Source organism: Acanthochromis polyacanthus, chromosome 9, assembly GCF_021347895.1.
Source record: "Acanthochromis polyacanthus isolate Apoly-LR-REF ecotype Palm Island chromosome 9, KAUST_Apoly_ChrSc, whole genome shotgun sequence".
Classification (NCBI taxonomy): Eukaryota; Metazoa; Chordata; class Actinopteri; family Pomacentridae; genus Acanthochromis; species Acanthochromis polyacanthus.
In genome coordinates, this window is record NC_067121.1 from 17,868,606 (window position 1) to 17,886,846 (window position 18,241).

The 18,241-nt window shown below is 38.9% G+C and overlaps 1 protein-coding gene across 6 annotated transcripts in view; it reads left to right on the forward strand.

Moving 5' to 3' along the window:
• The window catches only part of si:ch211-207d6.2 (sickle tail protein), a 122,399-nt gene that overhangs the window by 63,135 nt on the left and 41,023 nt on the right, over nt 1-18,241 (forward strand). For 5 of the 6 annotated variants that reach the window (XM_051953285.1, XM_022209750.2, XM_022209751.2 and 2 more), the window contains exons 4-7: nt 475-673; nt 2,153-2,246; nt 14,683-14,941; nt 17,567-17,840. In XM_051953285.1, coding sequence (XP_051809245.1) covers nt 475-673; nt 2,153-2,246; nt 14,683-14,941; nt 17,567-17,840 — 826 coding nt within the window. Of the gene's footprint in view, nt 1-474; nt 674-2,152; nt 2,247-7,437; nt 7,516-14,682; nt 14,942-17,566; nt 17,841-18,241 lie in introns of those variants that run through there. The other variant, XM_051953286.1, reaches the window with a different exon arrangement.

Here is an 18,241-nt window from a genome sequence, read left to right on the forward strand (position 1 = left end):
ATTATGTTAATCAACAATTCAAAAGTAATGGCTGTTTTTGATTATTTAATTTTCAATAAATTTTTATTTATTGTTACTTTTGTGAGTTTCAAGTGATTTCAGTGAGAATTGTGGGTTTTTCCTTCTTTAACTGAGGGGTACCAACAATTTTGTCCACGTGTGTAATGGTAGCATATGATAGAAGACACTGAGTTATGAGCACTGTACTTTGTATTTAAACTTTATTCAAATAACAGTGTCATTATCAAGTGTAAAGCATTTTTAGTGGCCCCTGAATATGACAGTATCTCTTGCTAGGACAAAATAACATATTTTGAGCACAGTGCAGAGCTGGGTCAGTTTATTACCATAATAAGTGGTCAGATGCTTGTAGTCTACCTCTCATATATCAGACATGGTGTAATATGTCAGTACCTTCACACTGTGTAATCATGTTGGACATTATATACTCCCTGTCTGTGTGTGCTTTGCCAGGTGTGTTGTACCTGCAGTATGGAGAGGAGACGAAGCAGGTTAGGATGCCTGCTGAAATCAGCACTCTGGACACTCTGCAGGCTCTGTTTGTCACTGCCTTCCCCCATCAGCTCAGCTTAAAGATGCTGCAGTCTCCTAACATGGCCATCTACATCAAAGACACATGTCGCAACATCTACTACAACCTGGAGGATGTCAGGTGAGGGCCTGTTGTTGCTGTACTGAGCAGCTCAACTGTTGTACTCAAGCATACGAATATGTGTGCTTCCAAGATTACTATAATGTAGGACAGAATGACTGACAGATTGACATAAATGTGTCATCTATATAAATTCACATATACACTGCCGTTCAAATGTTTGGACACACTTTATCATTTAATGTTTTTTCTTTATTTTCATAACTATTTACATTGTAGATTCTCGAAGGCTTCAAAACTCTGAATGAACACATATGGAAGAAGAAATGCACTCAGAGTCAGAGAGCGTAATACTATGCCAAGACTGTTCATTCCCTGACTGCGCTGAGCACAGGCGTGTGTTATGCATGTGCACATTATGCACGGATTTCCAATTGCCTGACCTAATTATGTAGCGGGCGCTTGGAATTGATGGGACTCGGAAACACCCCCACAATTTAATCAGTTGTTCTTTGTATAATTTCTAGTAAGTCCACAGTAGTGGATTTGTAGTAGGATAGCAATCGTGATCGTCAGCAGGCAGCTGGATAGAGTTCACTTGTCATAGTTACAGTGACGCCATGCCGCTATCAGATGCCGTGCCACTATCTCAGTGGGAAATCCTTAACAAATCCGTGGCTCCAGACTTTAAGTGGCATCACTGCCAAAATCTAATAAGGTGGTCCTTGTGTTATTTGCTGACCTTCCCTGAAAATTTCATACAAATCCGTTAGTTTGTTTTTGAGTAATGTTGTGGGATTCACGTGAGCAAAGGGTGGCTATTTTGAAGAATCTAAAATATAAAGCATATTTTGACTTATTTCACACTTTTTTGTTCACTACATAATTCCGTATAGCTTGATCATAGTATTGATGTCTTCAGTATGTATCGACAATATAGAAAGTAGTAAAAACAAACAACAACAAAAAACCATCAAATGAGAAGGTGTGTCCAAACTTTTGACTGGTAGTGTATATGCAGACAAATTGAACTCTTTTCTGTCCTTTGTACTCATTCATAAGGTTTGGACATTCATATTCATATAGAAGCAGGTTGACGGACAGATTTTTTTTGCTGTTACATTATTCTTAAATTCAGTTCCATTAAGGATGAAAAAGTCTCATTTTGGCTTTTTAGAATTCAGAAATGATAGTAAATTTTTTAACAAAATTGTGGAAATTATTTGCGTTTTGACCAAACATACTGTACTGCATCCAGCTGAAAATCCAAATAGGAGATTAGTTTTCAAAGCACATTCAAACTCGTAAGTCCACTATTGTATCTGTTGACCAAAAATGTAAGAATACACTGTCAAATTAGATAAATAATCTCTAATGAAGGAAGTTCTTGTTACCCACTGACTCTTTGCTGACGAGCCCTTTAGTTTCTTTCACCAATATTCAATGGTAAGCCTCGTATGAGCAGCACCATGTTCAGCAATTCGGATTTGTCACAGTGACACCTCCACTGAACTGCCACCTTGTATGTTCTGTTTGTAGAAACATCACACCGCAATCCTTTCTGAAGGCTTATCATAAGGATCCAGCACATGTGTTCAACCGTTATGGCCGACCTACCACGACAGAGGGCAGGGTGAGTGAGCCAGAAATCTGCTTCATGGCTTTGTTTTCTTTGATTTTCTTGGTTTTCTTTACATCCTGTAGTGTTGATGGAAGATTAACTGATTTCAAACGTGTTTCAGTCATGACTGATAATGTTTCAATGTGACTTTAAGGAATGCAATGTCTTACATGCAGTTTTCTAAAAGAAATGTTTTAGATTCATATAGGAATGACGCATTATAAACGCATTTACAACATTTTGGCCTATCAAGCTCATCCAGCTACTTCCAAACAGTAATATACCTAAAACATTCTGACTACTCACAGATGAGGTGATTACCTCTTTTTGTCTTTGAAATATGTTAAACTGAGCTAGAGCCCTTTTGCCCCTCAATAAACAAGATGACTATTTATTAGTAAGTGCTGGCATGATTGCAGGCTATGACTGTGTGCCTGAAAAAGAGTATTTTTTTAAGACTTAAACTTGAGTATACTGCCACTCTTTACTATATTTTGAAAAATCTAAAATATTTGAAATAGTTTGGTTTGTTTAACCTTTTCACCCTATAATAATAGTAACAATAAAAGCAGCAGGTGAGACAAGTTATTTCTTTCTATAGTCTGAACGATGTCAATTAGATTTTTTTTAGTGAATAGGAACCAGGATTTGATCATTGTGTTGCTTCAGTTATTAGTGGCTGATGAAAAATCAACCACCAGTACAGTTTGATTTTAAGAAAATAGTGTCAGAATATTAGTAGTTGCCATTGATACCATATCTACAGCTAAAATAAAGTAAAAAAGCACTCAGAGAGTGCAGTACTTCATTACAGTACCTGTAAGTGCCCGGATCAGAAGAGACAATTGACATGATATGACAGCCTTACTAATTTGGGTGTAGGAATATGTGTCCCACACTGATGTGCAATCCATGTATTGCACAAACAGCGGTAGATTGACATTTGAATAATATTTTTGGACTTGGATCTATTCAAATAATAAGAGACGCAGCAAGGACAAGAACAAAGTGGAGACTTGAACTTAGAAACACTATTATCAAAAGGTTTATAAGTCATGTCTTAACTTATAGTGCTTGCTGGTGTAATCCCCACCACCACCTTCTGTCAACATGTTCAAGTGCTCCTGAACCTACAATGAACCATCGAGTGCTCTCAATGCTTCAGCAGCACCACCCTGTAGAACAACAAACTGTCATTTCTACATTTCTGTTGATGTTCCTGTTCAACAAAAAAAGGCCCGATTTGTCTATGAGTGGAAAAGACATCCTTGTGAGGGAGATTTCTGTGCTGCAGAATGGGGTTATGCACTGTAAACCTGAATAAGTTGATTGTACTTAAATCATTTGCGTCAAGTGATTGCCTCAAATAGTTTAAGTTATTGGCAGTATAGAAACTTAATTTGTTTAAGTACTGCTAACTTAAATGTGCAATGGTCTGAACTTAATATTATCAGTAAAATGCACTTAAAAAATCTAGTTTTATTAAAAATTATGAATGTTTTTTAAAAAAGATACTTGGGATTAAAATTTCCAATTAAGTACTTCTTTTGTCAATGACCACACAATGCAGTGCATTTTGTTCATTTTATTGAAGCATAACAAAAACAAATATTTGTCAGCTTTGATGCTGTGTGAAATTTCAGATGCAAATCTAAAATAACAGCATGACCTTGTCTTTGCAAAATTCCCAAAATGGGCTTTTGCCACCAGTTTCAACAGTTTTTGTTGTTACCTTACTACAGTACCTTTTTATGATGCAGAAATAGAACATGTATATTAAATTATTAAACAATTCACTTCCAACTACACAGCTCAGGTTTTTAATTGTTTTCTCCGTGAACAATTTTCAAGTTTGGAAAAAAAAAGATAAAACCTGACCATGTAGCAGCATACATTGTACTGCAAGTGCACATAGAAAAACTGTACGCTTTGTGTGCCACGCAACAACACAGGTATTAAGAACAGCAGCAATAACAACAACTATGCAGTGAGGACCAGAGTTCGACATGTAGAATACTTACTTTAGTATCTTCACACACTCCTGGCTACTCGAAACTCACTCATCATGTTGACTTCTAAAACTGGAGGCAGGACAGTGGTTGATTACTTTGCTCCTTAGATTAGTTTCATGGAGTGTATTGATTGGCCATTGCAGCTACTAACTAGTTCACCAAATACTGTAGGATCATACCAGGATCCATGTGGGTGCCTCTTATTATTTTTGTACAGGCTTTGATACTAATACTAAAGTCTCTGTGTCTCCCACAAATAAAATGGCCTTGCATTGAGCCCAGACATGTGTTATGCATGTATACGTTATGTACAGATATCGAATCGCATTACCTAAATGTGTAGTGGGATTGATGGGACTCAGACACCTCCACAATTTACTCAGTTGTTCTTTGTATCATTTCCGATGGATCATGTGATTAACAGCAGGCAGTTGAAGCAGTGCTCACTTGTGCTTTGAATTCGAATGCTTCTTCAGGATTAAAGGCACAATAACAGTTCGGTGTCTAATATGTCTCAGTGAATTTAATGGTCTAAAGAAGTAAACGGTGATGTCATGTGGCAGGAGAAGAGCAAGCAAGTGACATGAACAAGTATTACCCAAGCAGTGTTACACAATACAGCACGGGCTCGGCATAAGGCAGATGGTGTTAGTATATATTTATGTGTGTACACATTAGACCTCTGGACAGACAGCGGTTGGCTGTCTGACACTGTGTATGAGTGATATGAGGAGATACAGGTTCAACAAGGCCACTGTAAACATGCTGTGCCCCATAAATGATGCAGTCGCCTCTCAGTCAGTCAGCAACAAATGTGTCACCCTGTTTTGACCCATAATTATTGTCTGCCCCTGAGCCAATCAGAGTCATGTTGGAAATGTGGCAGCAGAGACACGTTATTTCCCCTTCAGAATTCCGACAGCATTTGAGGTATTCTGTGTTACAGGCCCAACAAGCACTCAAGGAGTGCAGTACTCTGCCAATTGTCACATAACTCAGCTGCGTTCCATGGTTGAGCAGTAATCAATGCAAGCAAAACTCAATTTGGGTGGATTTTACAGGGTGTCCAGCCTTCTTTCAGTATTACAACTACAGTAAAGGTTCCTGCCCTGGAAAAACATGCATTTCTAGTTAGACATTACTCTACTACATGTTGCTGCCAATATCTCTTTTATATATTTGCACAAAAGCCACTTTGTTTAATTTAGGTTAGTTACCTAGGTGACATTCCTAAATCACAGCAACTCATATTTGTGTGTGGACCTTGACCCATTCTGGACACAAAACAGGCACTGCACTTACAAGGAGTTAGTAAGTCTGCATTGATGCTCACTCAGCTTTGAAGAATCTTATAATCCACTGCCACTTAGTGCTATTTGGTTTGGAGCGGCACTTGCATGGAATCCTCCACAACAGGAGTCGGAGTGTGGAGGGGGAGGCTGTAGGAGGTCAATGAAACTGAGCACACGCATGTTTCTAGAAATGTCTTGACAACTTTTCCCTGCATCCTGTTCATGAACTTATGCTGCTGATAAAATGCTTAATTATAAACTGTTGTTGTGTTGCTAATTACTGGGCTTATAACTTTCTGTTTATAAAAAGGTCTGATTCTGTCTAAAACTAAGATGCTGTTCTGCTCCCATGAGTCCTTCCTTACTGTCCACTGCCTACTGCTTATCTCTTCTATGCATATTTACACATAGTGTGTGAGTGATGTGAGCATCAGTCCAGTTAGTCTGTGGAATGTCCTCTGTTGATTACCCCATGTTTCCATATACAGATAGTAGACATGCTTAAGAACAGATATGGTTGATTCCTCAGCATGTCTCTGTTAGGGTTAGGGTGCGTCTAGAAGTTCAAAGATTAGACAAGTTTTATTTTGGGAGTTGTTTAACACTTCTGTTAAGATACCAATTTTCTGCAATTTAAACGTTAGATTTTTTTTCCACATTAGTACCAACACACTGACTGTTGCTGAAATCTTTTGAATAAAGTTTCCTACTTGCAAATGCAGTTTAGGTTATAGAGAAATACAAACAGAAATACTATGTTAAGTCCTGACGGGAATTTTTTTTTTTTGCTGCAGTGAGAAGAGTGCAGTTCCCACCATCATAAATACAGATAAATCAGCAATAATGTGCAGTTAATAAAAGATAAACGATAACATAACAAAGCAAAATGTCCCATGTAAAGGATGTTCATACACTACCGTTCAAAAGTTTGGGGTCACTTAGAAATGTCCTTATTTTTGAAACAAAAGCCATTTTTTCAATGAAGATAACATTAAATTAATCAGAAATACAGTCTAGATATTGTTAATGTGGTAAATGGCTATGCTAGCTGGAAATGCCTGATTTTTAATTGGATATCTACATAGGGGTACAGAGGAACATTTCCAGCAAACATCACTCCTGTGTTCTAATGCTACATTGTGTTAGCTAATGGTTCTGAAAGGCTAACTGATGGTTATAAAACCCTTGTGTAGTTTTGTTAGCACATGAACAAAGGTGTGAATTTTCGTGCAAAACACGAAATTGTCTGAGTGAAACTTTTTAATGGTAGTGTATGTTAAAGTGTTTTGTAGTGCAAATAGTGTCCCTTGCTTTCACCCTAAGTCAGCTGGGATAGACTCCAGCTCCAGCCGTGACCCTAATGAGGATTAAGCTGTGAGGGTCACGGATTATGATGGATGGATGGATGGATGGATAGATATTTTATCAGAGTAGCACCCTCTGCCTTCAGTTCGTCCTTTTATCTGTGGTAGTCAATATCGTGTTAAATACCTTCTCTCCCTATACGCAGCGGGAGTGTAACAGTAAATCAATGGAAGTACAGGAAATACAAGTTTACAAATTTACAGCAACTTCTTTTAGAGTTCTTTTTTTCTGTTGAACTTGTGCTTACAGAGAGTTTTCTGGCTGAGAGAGACGATGCAGCCTGAGAGTTGAAGTGAAAGAGAGTCAGGGCTGTTTCACAGTAGGGAGGAGATTTTGTTGTGGGGAATTTGTGTTGGAACAATCATTTGATTGACATCTTGCTTTCCTTGTGTAACTGGTCTGGACGTTACACTGCAGGCCTTATTTCATGTTAGATTTTCAGACTCCTGGCAGTTTATGTGTTTTGACATGTTGGCTCTGTGCAGGTTTAGAGATTCACGCCCTTTTATAATAAAGAGATGGATTTGAATGGTATCTCTCACTCAGCCATACTGACTGCTGTGCACCTCTCATCTGCACAGCAACAGGAATATTGACTGTGTTCGTGCAGAGGTAAGTCACAACCTGCGCAGCTTAACTAGATCACTTGACAAAGCTGTGTTTTGTGCCATTAGGAACAGGAGCTTCACAAACGGAACAGATTTTATACGGGAAACAGATCAGTATGCAACTAAAATAAACCTAAAGAGCGCGCTCTTTGTGTGAACCTCTATAATGAATTCATAGGGAAGTGTGTCAGTGTGATTGAAAATATGAGTGGCACCTTCTTTAGTCAGACTGAAATAATCATTTTGTTGATTTCACTGCTGGTTAAGCCTGCATCAGGACCAAAGCTTGTGCATTTGTTGGTTTTACCCAAATGGAGAAAAGATGTTTGAGCTCATCATGGTGAAAGCTGTTGTTTTGATATCTGCAGTTAATCCAAAGAATTATATTGGAAAAATGGGTTGACTTTATTCTTCCGTCATTACGCTGTTTACTTCCCATGCCCTGTTTTCTAAGAGCTGCCAATGGTGATGCAGTAAGAAACTGTTAGAGCAGTGCAGGCTGTGCTGCAAGTGATAGGAACTGCAAAGAGGAAACATTCAGTTTGAACAGCCATCCAGTGTCTCTTTTTTCTTCATGATGTCAGTGTAGTGTGTGGTATCTGTTGTTCCAGGTGGCCTTCTAAGTTAGGGGATGTTAAAAGTTTCAGACCAAAGGTGAAAAGGTCTTAGGTCAGAAGTTTATAAAGTCCTACGTTAATCACTAGATCTCTTAAAAATTAGTCAGTTGTTTTATTGCTTTATTGTTTTATTGCTTTATTGCTAATGCTTGTCCACACAATGAGGCACCGGTAACCATACATCCCATCACCTGTTTGGGTTCATGTGGAGAACCCATCTATAGAAGCTAGGAGAAATAGTTGTTCTGCAGAGTGATTCTCCTGTCATGGGCATGCCATGGTGTCTGTGATGCTGTCTTTGTTTTAATAAAACTTTTATATATAAACAAGACGATGTCGGCAGAGAACTTCTTCACCATCTTCACATCATCGCTACACAAGAAGATACAACAATGTCATTCAAAAGTTTAGGGTAACCCAGACAATGTCATGTTTTCCATCAAAACTCATACTTTTATTCATGTGCTAACACAATTGCACAAGGATTTTCTAAGCATCAATTAGCCTTTCAATACCATTAGCTAACACAATGTAGCATTAGAAGACAGGAGTGATGGTTGCTGGAAATGTTCCTCTGTACACCTATGTAGGTATTCCATTGAAAATCAGCCATTTCCAGCTAGAATAGTTATTTACTACATTAATAATGTCTAGACTGTATTTCTGATTCATTTAATGTTATCTTCATTGCAAAAATCATTTTTTCTTTCAAAATGAGTGTAATTTCTAAGTGATCCTAAAATTTTGAACGTTAGTATATGAACATTCAATCTTTGCTCAGTAGCAGACTTTATATTAAGCACTGCACTGAATTTGAATCAACATGTTGTTTTAGGGACCTGCCCTGCCTTAATTTGACAAGGCAGTTGCTTCCCAAGGCAACCGCCTTGTAAAGCAGTTGGATTCTCACTAGATCACATGAGAATCCACCTTGAGAGGCTCCAAGCTTGTGAGCAAACTACAGTAGTTTTAACCAATCAGAATCCAGCTGTTGCCAGCTACAAATGTGTTTTAGGTGTGACAACAGTCCACTGTTTAATGATCTGAATGGTTAAAAGCAGTGTGTGGTACATGGTGATAGACAGATAGCTTATTCAGTTACAGGTCAGGTATTTTTTATCCCCTTAACGCCCATTGTCACGAATTCGCATCATACCACTTTCATTTAGACTGCAGCTGAGATAGCATAACCAGTGTTGGTTTGTGCATATTTAATACGTACCTCAGAACCTTTTGCAAGTACTGGTTTCTTGTAGGACCGGTCAGAGTGCGACCTAATTATTATATATCTGTTAATAATATTATTATATCTGTTCTATGTGCAATAGATAAATTAACAATCTCCTCTTATTTTATAATTAGCTGGAAAGCAAAAACACACAAAAAATTTTTTTGTCTAACTAAATAGATTCAGGCGTCACGGGGTTAAAGTCCCTGCCCTTGCCTAGTTTTCAAATATGTCTTCTAAAGTAGTTCTGTGTAACAAACCATCTGGTGTGTTGGGCTGCCAGACTTTCCTAATATTTATGGCTGCCATGTATTGTGCTTTAATTGTTTCATGGATTTACACTCAATTACTTGTCTGTCTCAGAGCTGATGCATGTTTTTAGGAGGAAACATTTGTGTTTATAGTTGCAGCTCTTCAAAAAAGACATCAAGTTTGTGATTTGAATGTAACGAAGATTCTGTCATTGATTGTGGACAGCACATGGCACAGAATACACATCGTAATATATTTGCAAATGATCATCTTGATGCTTCGAATAAATGACAGTGTTTTACTTAAATCTGTCATCATCTGATGTTTCAGTTCTAGTTAAATATAAATTCAAAAGAGGACCTGGATATAAGACACAGTAGGCAGAGGCAGGTCGTAAAAGATGTGAGCAAACTTTAATGTAAAAGTGATTTAAATTGGATCCAGATTCGCACCACAGGAGTTGCAGAGGGGTTTCACCACACCATTGAGAAGTCTAGTCTGGGATCTTGGTCTGAGTTGATGCTGGCCCCAGATTATCTGTCATTGTGAAGGGTGTCCACATTCAGTCTTTAACCTCCAAAGTGCTTGCAGACTTATTGGATTGGATCACCCTAATTAATATCAAACATGTTTGATATTTACAAGGTAAAAACCAAGACAGATATAGAAACTAATAAAGGTAGCATGATAATCTGAATATCCTGTAGAGTGCAATGCATTAGAGAGAAGGCTATCTATGAAGTGTCATCTTATGTGTGTGATGCCATCGGATTTTGAAATCTGTAAGGATTTTGAAACTCTTGTAGTGTGAGGCCAGTCTGTACAGGAGTCCAGGCAAACACAGAACATAAGGTTTTACACAGTCCAGAAAAGTAAATAATCCAAACCTGAAGCAGGCACAAAGATAATTATTAAGCAATACAAGGAAAAATAACACAGACACGGAAATTATGGAACATATTTAATAAGCGAGGAAGGCAGGGGCAAATGTTAAAAAAAAAGAAAAACAATCACAGGGCTGCGGTTGACATCTGATTCCTTTATCTGTTTTGGAGAAAATCAACATCAAAATGTCACAGCGGTGATGAACAGCTGTGCTTAGGGCGACAGATAAATGTTCAACTGCTTATTACTCCACCAAGGAAGCGGAGCCTCGGTGGAGTTATGTGATGATTGTCCGTCTGTAAATTTGCATGAAATTTTCAGGGAAGGTCAGAAATGACAAAAGGATCAACTGAGATTAGATTAGATTTGGGCAGTGATGCCATTTATAGTCTGGATCCATACATTTTTTGTAAAGATTTGAGCCATCGGAAATGATGCAACGACTCAACAGACTTGGTGGTCTGTGAGTGCTTTTCTAGTTGGTTATGTTGATGTTATGCTAATTAAAATGTGTGAAAGTTTGAGGCTTGTTTACTGGGAAGCGGTGGTTTATGAGTTATGTAAGTCTTTGTGGCTGAACACCAAGAAGGTGACTATAAAACAGGTCTCTCTCTTGTAAAAATGATCTCTAATCTTAATGGACTTCCTTGCTGCACGAAGGTAATAAATAATAAATAAATTATGTGTACTGTCAATTATATCATTTTATTTGTTTTTCTGCTTTTGCAGCATATGTCAAAGTTTTGTGAATAAAAGCAACTATTTTTTTGCGACTAAAGATTTTTTCCCCCTTAGACAATTGTCCGACCGTGTTTGTAACATTCCACTGAGTTGGCAGCTTGAGTATAAGGATGATTCAAAATGACAAGTTGCTTTTCTTTGTCTGCTGTCAGAAGCAGGTCAGAGATTCAAGCGCAGATGACAAAGACACAGCGGACAGAATGTTCAAAGTATTTTTGAAAATTACATTATCTACACTGAATCAGGGAAAAGGATGTGATGTAACTAGGGTACATGATAGACCAACTTCTCTTGGAGATACGGATGTGGCTATGGAAGCCAAGGAGGGACAAAATACCACAGTGCAAAAATCAATGTCAAACAACAAGATATAGTCTTAATCTTACAAAAGCTTGTATACATTTTAAGAGACAGACTAACCACGACTTGGTATCACCAAGCTAGGAAAGTTGACAAGCAAACACTGACTTGTGACCCTGCATGAAGGAGGGGACAAAATATTGACAACATTAAGAGGATTTCACTCCCATTGACAATACCACAAGAAACACCAGAGTTATGTTAGGACAAAGAAAGACAATTATTGGACCATTCTGGACTGAACCATTCTGTATACTCATTTAACACAATGGCTGACTTTTTCTCTAACCTCATTATGATCAATGTATGCCTTGCTGTGATAAATAAGCTTCTGATATGAAGAAATGTTTGACTCAACTTAATGTGGTCATTGTGTTAATGGCATGTGTGAATCACTAAAATGTTCTTTGACAAACTCATTTGTATGCTGTCTGCTGTAGCAGGAAAAAACATCGATGTAAAAGTGCAAATAATCATAAAAAAAACTAAAGGTGTCTTAACTATGAGCCAGACTGAGGGAGTGAATCTCTATCAAGTCGGCAGGCAGCAATAATCAGGAGGAATATCCACACGGTACCAAGCTGTCAGTTATTGTGACTTTGGAACATGAATGAATCTGAAGAGCCCGAGGCTCAGGTGGTGTCTTCTTGTTGACTGACATGTTTAAGTGTCTATATGTAGACATACACTACCAGTAAAAAGCTTGGACATGCCTTGTCATTTAATGTTTTTTTCTATATTTTTATGACTATTTACATTGTAAATTATCACTGAAGGCATTAAAAGTATGACTTGACACAAATGGAGTTATGTAGTAAACAAAAAAGTGTGAAATAAGTCAAAACAGGTTTTATGTTTTAGGTTCTTCAAAACAGCCACCCTTTGCTTTGATTACTGATTTGCACACTCATGGCTTTCTCTCAATGAAACTAAAGAAAAATGATTAAATGAAAATGTGTGTTTGTCTATATATTTCCTTCTATTTGTTTACTTAGAAGAACTGGTATAATGTTAGCCTAGCCGCGCTAGACAACCCACGGCAACGAATTTAATTCTCTGCCAGGGTGGGTCTAGTTACCCTCCATAAGGCTCGAGGTTGGATGCTCCTAAAACTGGCCGGACGAATCACCATGAAGTGTAGAGTCAGAAGGTGGGCGTAACTAAGTGACGACAGAGGCGCGACGATTCTGACAGAAACAACCAGCGCACAATAAACAGTTATCTTTCGACTCGGCTTTGGCCACAGGCCTTAAAGATTTAAAGCAAAAATTCAACTTGAAAGATAAACAAAGGACGGCACTGAAGTGTTTCATTGAGAAGAAAGACGTATTTGGACTTATGCCGACGGGATATGGCAAATCCTTAATATACCAGTTGGCTCCGCTGGTTGGGAAGCTAATGGGACTTAGTCACAATCCGGCGCTCTAGGAACTACGTCAGCCTATTCGTTACGCTGATTGGTTGTATACCTACCCAATTGCTGCAGAGTGATTTGAAAGACAAACTTTTAGCCCGCCTCCCTCCCTGTCGAGCGTTCCTAGACTCTTGTGTCTTAAGAGCTGGGTCTAGCGCGGCTAGGCTAGTATAATGTATGTATTCCCACTAAATTAATTGTGGATAAAATGTGTGTTTTCCAAACAGTCTCTGAAATCTATCCTACCTCAAAATATCTATTTGATGTGAGAAAAAAATTGTGCTGCTGAGTCACATATTTACAGTATATGCAGTAATGTTCCTTTGTGTAGCACAAAAAGAAATAAAAATGCTTGTTAAATGGAATCTTGGTGGGAAGACAAGGCAGAAACAGACAGAACAACACTGTTGGAAGAAAAACTCCATACAACCAAAACTTTAGAAAGTTCCAAATCTCAAGGACCTGGACTAGTTTACAGTATTACAAACAATTCTACCAGTGTGTCTAAGCGGACAGTGAATAGGTGTTAGAGTTTGCTAGTGTTGGAATGTAGCATATTACACTTGTGCGACTTTAAACATGGATTTAGTATTCTGCATTGAAAAATATGCTTTCTGTTTTATGAGATGAAGAGAAGTAAATACAGCCTCTGCAGCAAAGAGGCATTTATTAGACAGAACTGTTTTAAAAGTTACTAGTGTGGACAGGTGGATTTCATACTGAGCTATGCAGCCTTGATCACCAAAGGTATGTTTGGAGACAAAAAGAACAACATTTGATGAAAAACAGCCTGCCAACTGTTCAGTGTGGGGGTGTACATTTTCCCCTTTGGGGATGTGTGACAGCGATTGGCACAAAAGCATGCCACAGATTAAGGGAAAATCAATCAAACCTGACAGACCATGCATGATCTGCTTTATCAGTCCTCAAGTGCCCATAAATGTTCAGTAGGGCTGAGATCAGGTGATTGTTCTTCAAGTGGTTCTTGCAAAGTTTTGAGGTGTGATTGTGCCACTTATACTGCTGCTGTATGAAAAACTCACCCCAAAGACACAAACCAGAGGGTGAAGCATGTCTCTGAAAGATGGAGTACAACTGCTCAGGCTTTGGCATGGTAGAGTTGATTCAGTGCAGTTGTCCACCTTCAGAGTAGGCGAAATACTTCAGACTTGAATTTTCCCAGCAGCATGTTTCACCGTGTGTTTGTTACACTGCAGTATCATTCTGTCTCATGTTGGACTCCTTACACACACCTTTCAGTTAGTGCCACTAAATTTCAGCTGGGATTTATCAGCAAATAGGACTTTCTCCATTATCCTCCATTAAATACTATGTCTTAGCCCGCCTCAGTTTTCCCTCCTGAGAAGTGGTTTATAAATACTAATCAACTAGACAGATCTCTTTTCTTTATAGCAAATTCTGTGTCTTCACTTGTGATGATGTCCTTTAGAAGCCTAATCATATCAAGCCATGGATTTGCTGACAATAACAATATAACTTCATATTACCTCTTAGGTGAACCTTAAATACATGGAAAGTTTATTTGCTTCATGAAATTTAGAATGGTTAAACTGTCATTTTCAAACTTATTTTAGCATCTGGGTTAGTGAGTTGCATCTTATCAATGGTGGTATTAATGATGTAGTTTTAGATAAAGGTTTTCTGTTTTTGCAGATCTCCAAAGAGATATTATACGGGAATCACAGCCCAGTCCACACTTTGCACAGCCTGCAGGGCTCCATGTCCCCACCTATGGTGCGTTCCATGCCCTCCTCCCCCTCCAGGATGGCGTTTGGTGGAGGGGGCATACGAGGTGGAGTGAAGGGCCCAGACAGTTCCACGTTACCACGGGAACGCCTGGTAGGGGCAGGGCGATCCAGCACCCTGTGCACCAGCAGCAGTGCTATCCTGGAGAGGAGAGATGTAAAGCCTGGTGAGATACCTGCTATTTTTTCAGTACATGATTGATCAATTTCTTTATTTTCATGTCATGCACACAAGCATGCCCAATCCTACAGGACACCAGTATACTAGCATCGCAACAATACGTCCAAAACACACATTTGTCATTTCTCAAACAAAGTAAGTTACCCTTTATCACAGGCCTGGCAATGAAATTCTGCCATGAAAAAATGCTCCCTTTCTGAAACGTAACTCAAATTTTTCATGGTCCATTCAGAAATGATCAAAAAGACAGACCACTTCCTGAAAAGTTCCTCCCTTATATCTTCATTTACAGAACAGTTAAATATAAATCCACCACATTCTCAGCTTCACCTAAAATTGCACAGCAAACAAAGTCTGTGGTTTTTTTGACACAGGACATTGTGGCTGAGATGGTCAGGAATAAACACACGCTTCCATGTATTATGTATACAGCTATTCAGATGTGTGTGCACATATGTGGGGACTACGGCTACAGATATGCATTATTTTAATAATTGAGTATTCTATTGCTATTCTGGCGATTAATCAAGTGATTGGATTCCGCGCTTGTAATGTGCGTTACAACATCAAAAGCAGAAGTAAGCATGCTGTGCAACAGAAATAACCGTCCTGGTGGAACAGGGGCGGACATCAATGCTGTGTTGTACGTTAATAGTAATATCCAGTGGATTAAACGAAGCCTCAAGGCAGAGAATTTTGTCTCGAGGCATTTCAGTAATCGAATTACTTGAGGAATCATTTAAGCCCCAGTAGGAACTGTGGATTAATAAATGAGAAGAATACCCACCTCCATTCAGACTGAGAAGCAGCCAGTAGCTTAGTGCTCCAGCATCAGTAGGTGGAAGCTACTACCACAGCTGGAACTGGAGAAACTCCAACAGAATGGGAACACTATTGAACAGCAATATACTGAGCTAACCATAACACGAGAGATTGGTGTTAAAGAGCCAAATGGCGATGCAACAGCTGCATTGACAACTGCATGCGGCTCAAAAAGAAATTGCAGCAAAACTAAACACAGTTAATCCATGGATGCGCATCAGAAGAAATATTAGCAGGTTTGTACAAAACTAATAACATGGAAGCTTCTCTCAGCCATCACAGCGACTATAGAACATGACTCAGCACCAGAAACAGCACCAGAGGGTCAACTCAAGACAAGACAGGCCAATCAGAGCACTGGATGAACTATTAGAAATCCTATAGTGCAATGCCCCACTCATAGATTATCATTACTATGAAGGCTAACAGAACTCTGATAACCTTAATCTAGAACTAAATGTGGCAGGGGAAAGAAAACACTGGAAGCAGGGTGAGAGGGAGAGTTTTATTTTTGCTGTTGGTGAATATAAATACTTGCAAATGTAGACATACACACATATAGATTTTATTCTGAATGTAAATACGCTCTGTGGAATATTTAAATGTGAGGCTAGTGATAGCTATTCAAGCAAATCACTGTTACAAAAATGTGACAAACTGATATGCAGCTAGGACTTTGTTCTTTTTCTCCTGATGATTCTGCCAATTAATGTTACTCAGATATGTGCTTTGATTTGGGCCCTTTAAGTGAGGAAATGGAGAAGTATGTCAGCTAGCTGCTTCAGGCTCTGTGGGAGAGAAGGACACAGAGAGGAACTCAGGATTTGTTTAGGGATCTGGAACTGAAATCTCAGGGCTCTGTTTGGCATATAAAGTAGAATGTGGTGGTGTAACAGAACACATTTTCTTGTGGTGCAGATGTTATTTCCCCAAACTGCGCTGGTGTGGTATCTCAGTGAGGTCACTCCAGAAGTACAGTACAATCTTGTCAGCCTATTGCCCAACTGCATAGATCAGGTGAACATTTTAGAAACTTCTGTAACAAAATAATTTGGTCTCTTTCTTTGATGGAAATTTTTGTATTTATTTAGTGTTCAGTGTTACCCTCAGTAGTTATCAGACAGGATAAAGAGCGTAATTCTTGCCATTCCTACTACAGTGGAGTGTCACTGACACAGATGAGAACCACCGTAGCATAGACTCAGAACCGCTGTGGATGTCCTGTGTGGCACTGGGATGTTGGGATCAAAACCTTTAGGTGGGGGTGAGCTTCTGTTGATCAGGTTTGTTTTAACGCTTCTTTTAGATGCTTGTATACCGTTATATTGTTATCCAAAGGAATCAGTTTCTTAAATTATGAACAAGACACTCAGTGATTTCAAATGTCTACCAAAGTTCCTTTAAATTGTGTGTTGGGCTACGGAGTGAGAATACCAGAGAAACACACCTTGGGAAGCTCAAGTGGAAATTTTCTTCATTCAAGTCTGCTAATTTGGTCATGGCCAAAAGTGAAAGCTTTGCACTTCGCATAGTGAGATGAGGATCTTACAAATTTTACACAGAGCCTGAAGTTTCTTTTGAATTCACCTTAAGCAAGTTCTTGCTGATAGCGTGAAGGAACAAAAAGGATCCCCTTTACTGAGAAGGGGAACAATTTACCATGTAGAAAATAATACAAAGAAATAAATAGCATTGAATGAGAAGGTGTGTCTAAACTTTTTACTGGTACTGCATGTATACAAGTCAACTTCCTTGATTGTTTTCTCATACTGTGTCTATGTGTGTGTAGATGAGGACGTTGGCAGCAGCAAGAGCATGGCCCTGGTGGTCCGTGCTGAAGGTGGACATTACCAAGACTCCTACTGCTCATCTCTACAGGATGGAGGAGGAGGTCGCCTTAGCATTGCGTCCTCCCAATGCAGCGCTCCTCCCTCTCTCACTGCAGACATGGTGGATGGTGGGGTCTTAGGGATCCCTGGAGGCCTGCAACAGTACCGTGCTTCCATTAAACCCATGTTGTGCTACGGAGAGACCATGGAACACCAGACCCGCTCCCTGCACAGGTGCACACACTGATTTACATCTAGTTTAGACACATGGATATGCCTCCCTTTGCAATATGTGACATAGCCAAGGAAATTTTAATGCAGTCAAGCTGAAGTTGGACTGCTTGAAGACAACTTGGCATTCTCCTTGCTAAAATTTGTCATCTCCTTTCAATATGTACTATTATGTGCAGATGGTAGACTTTTGAAACAAGATGAGCACCTCAGCTATTTTTTTTTTTTTTGTAATTTCCTGGTACAGAGGTAGGTAAAAATGGACTACAGCAGATAAAACAAACATGAAAACACAAAGAACCCATATTTTATTCTGTTTTGTTGTGAATGCGTGTAGCAGAGCCTTTCACTCCTTAATTTATTATCATTCCAGAATTGCGATTGTTGCGGCAATGTTACCGATG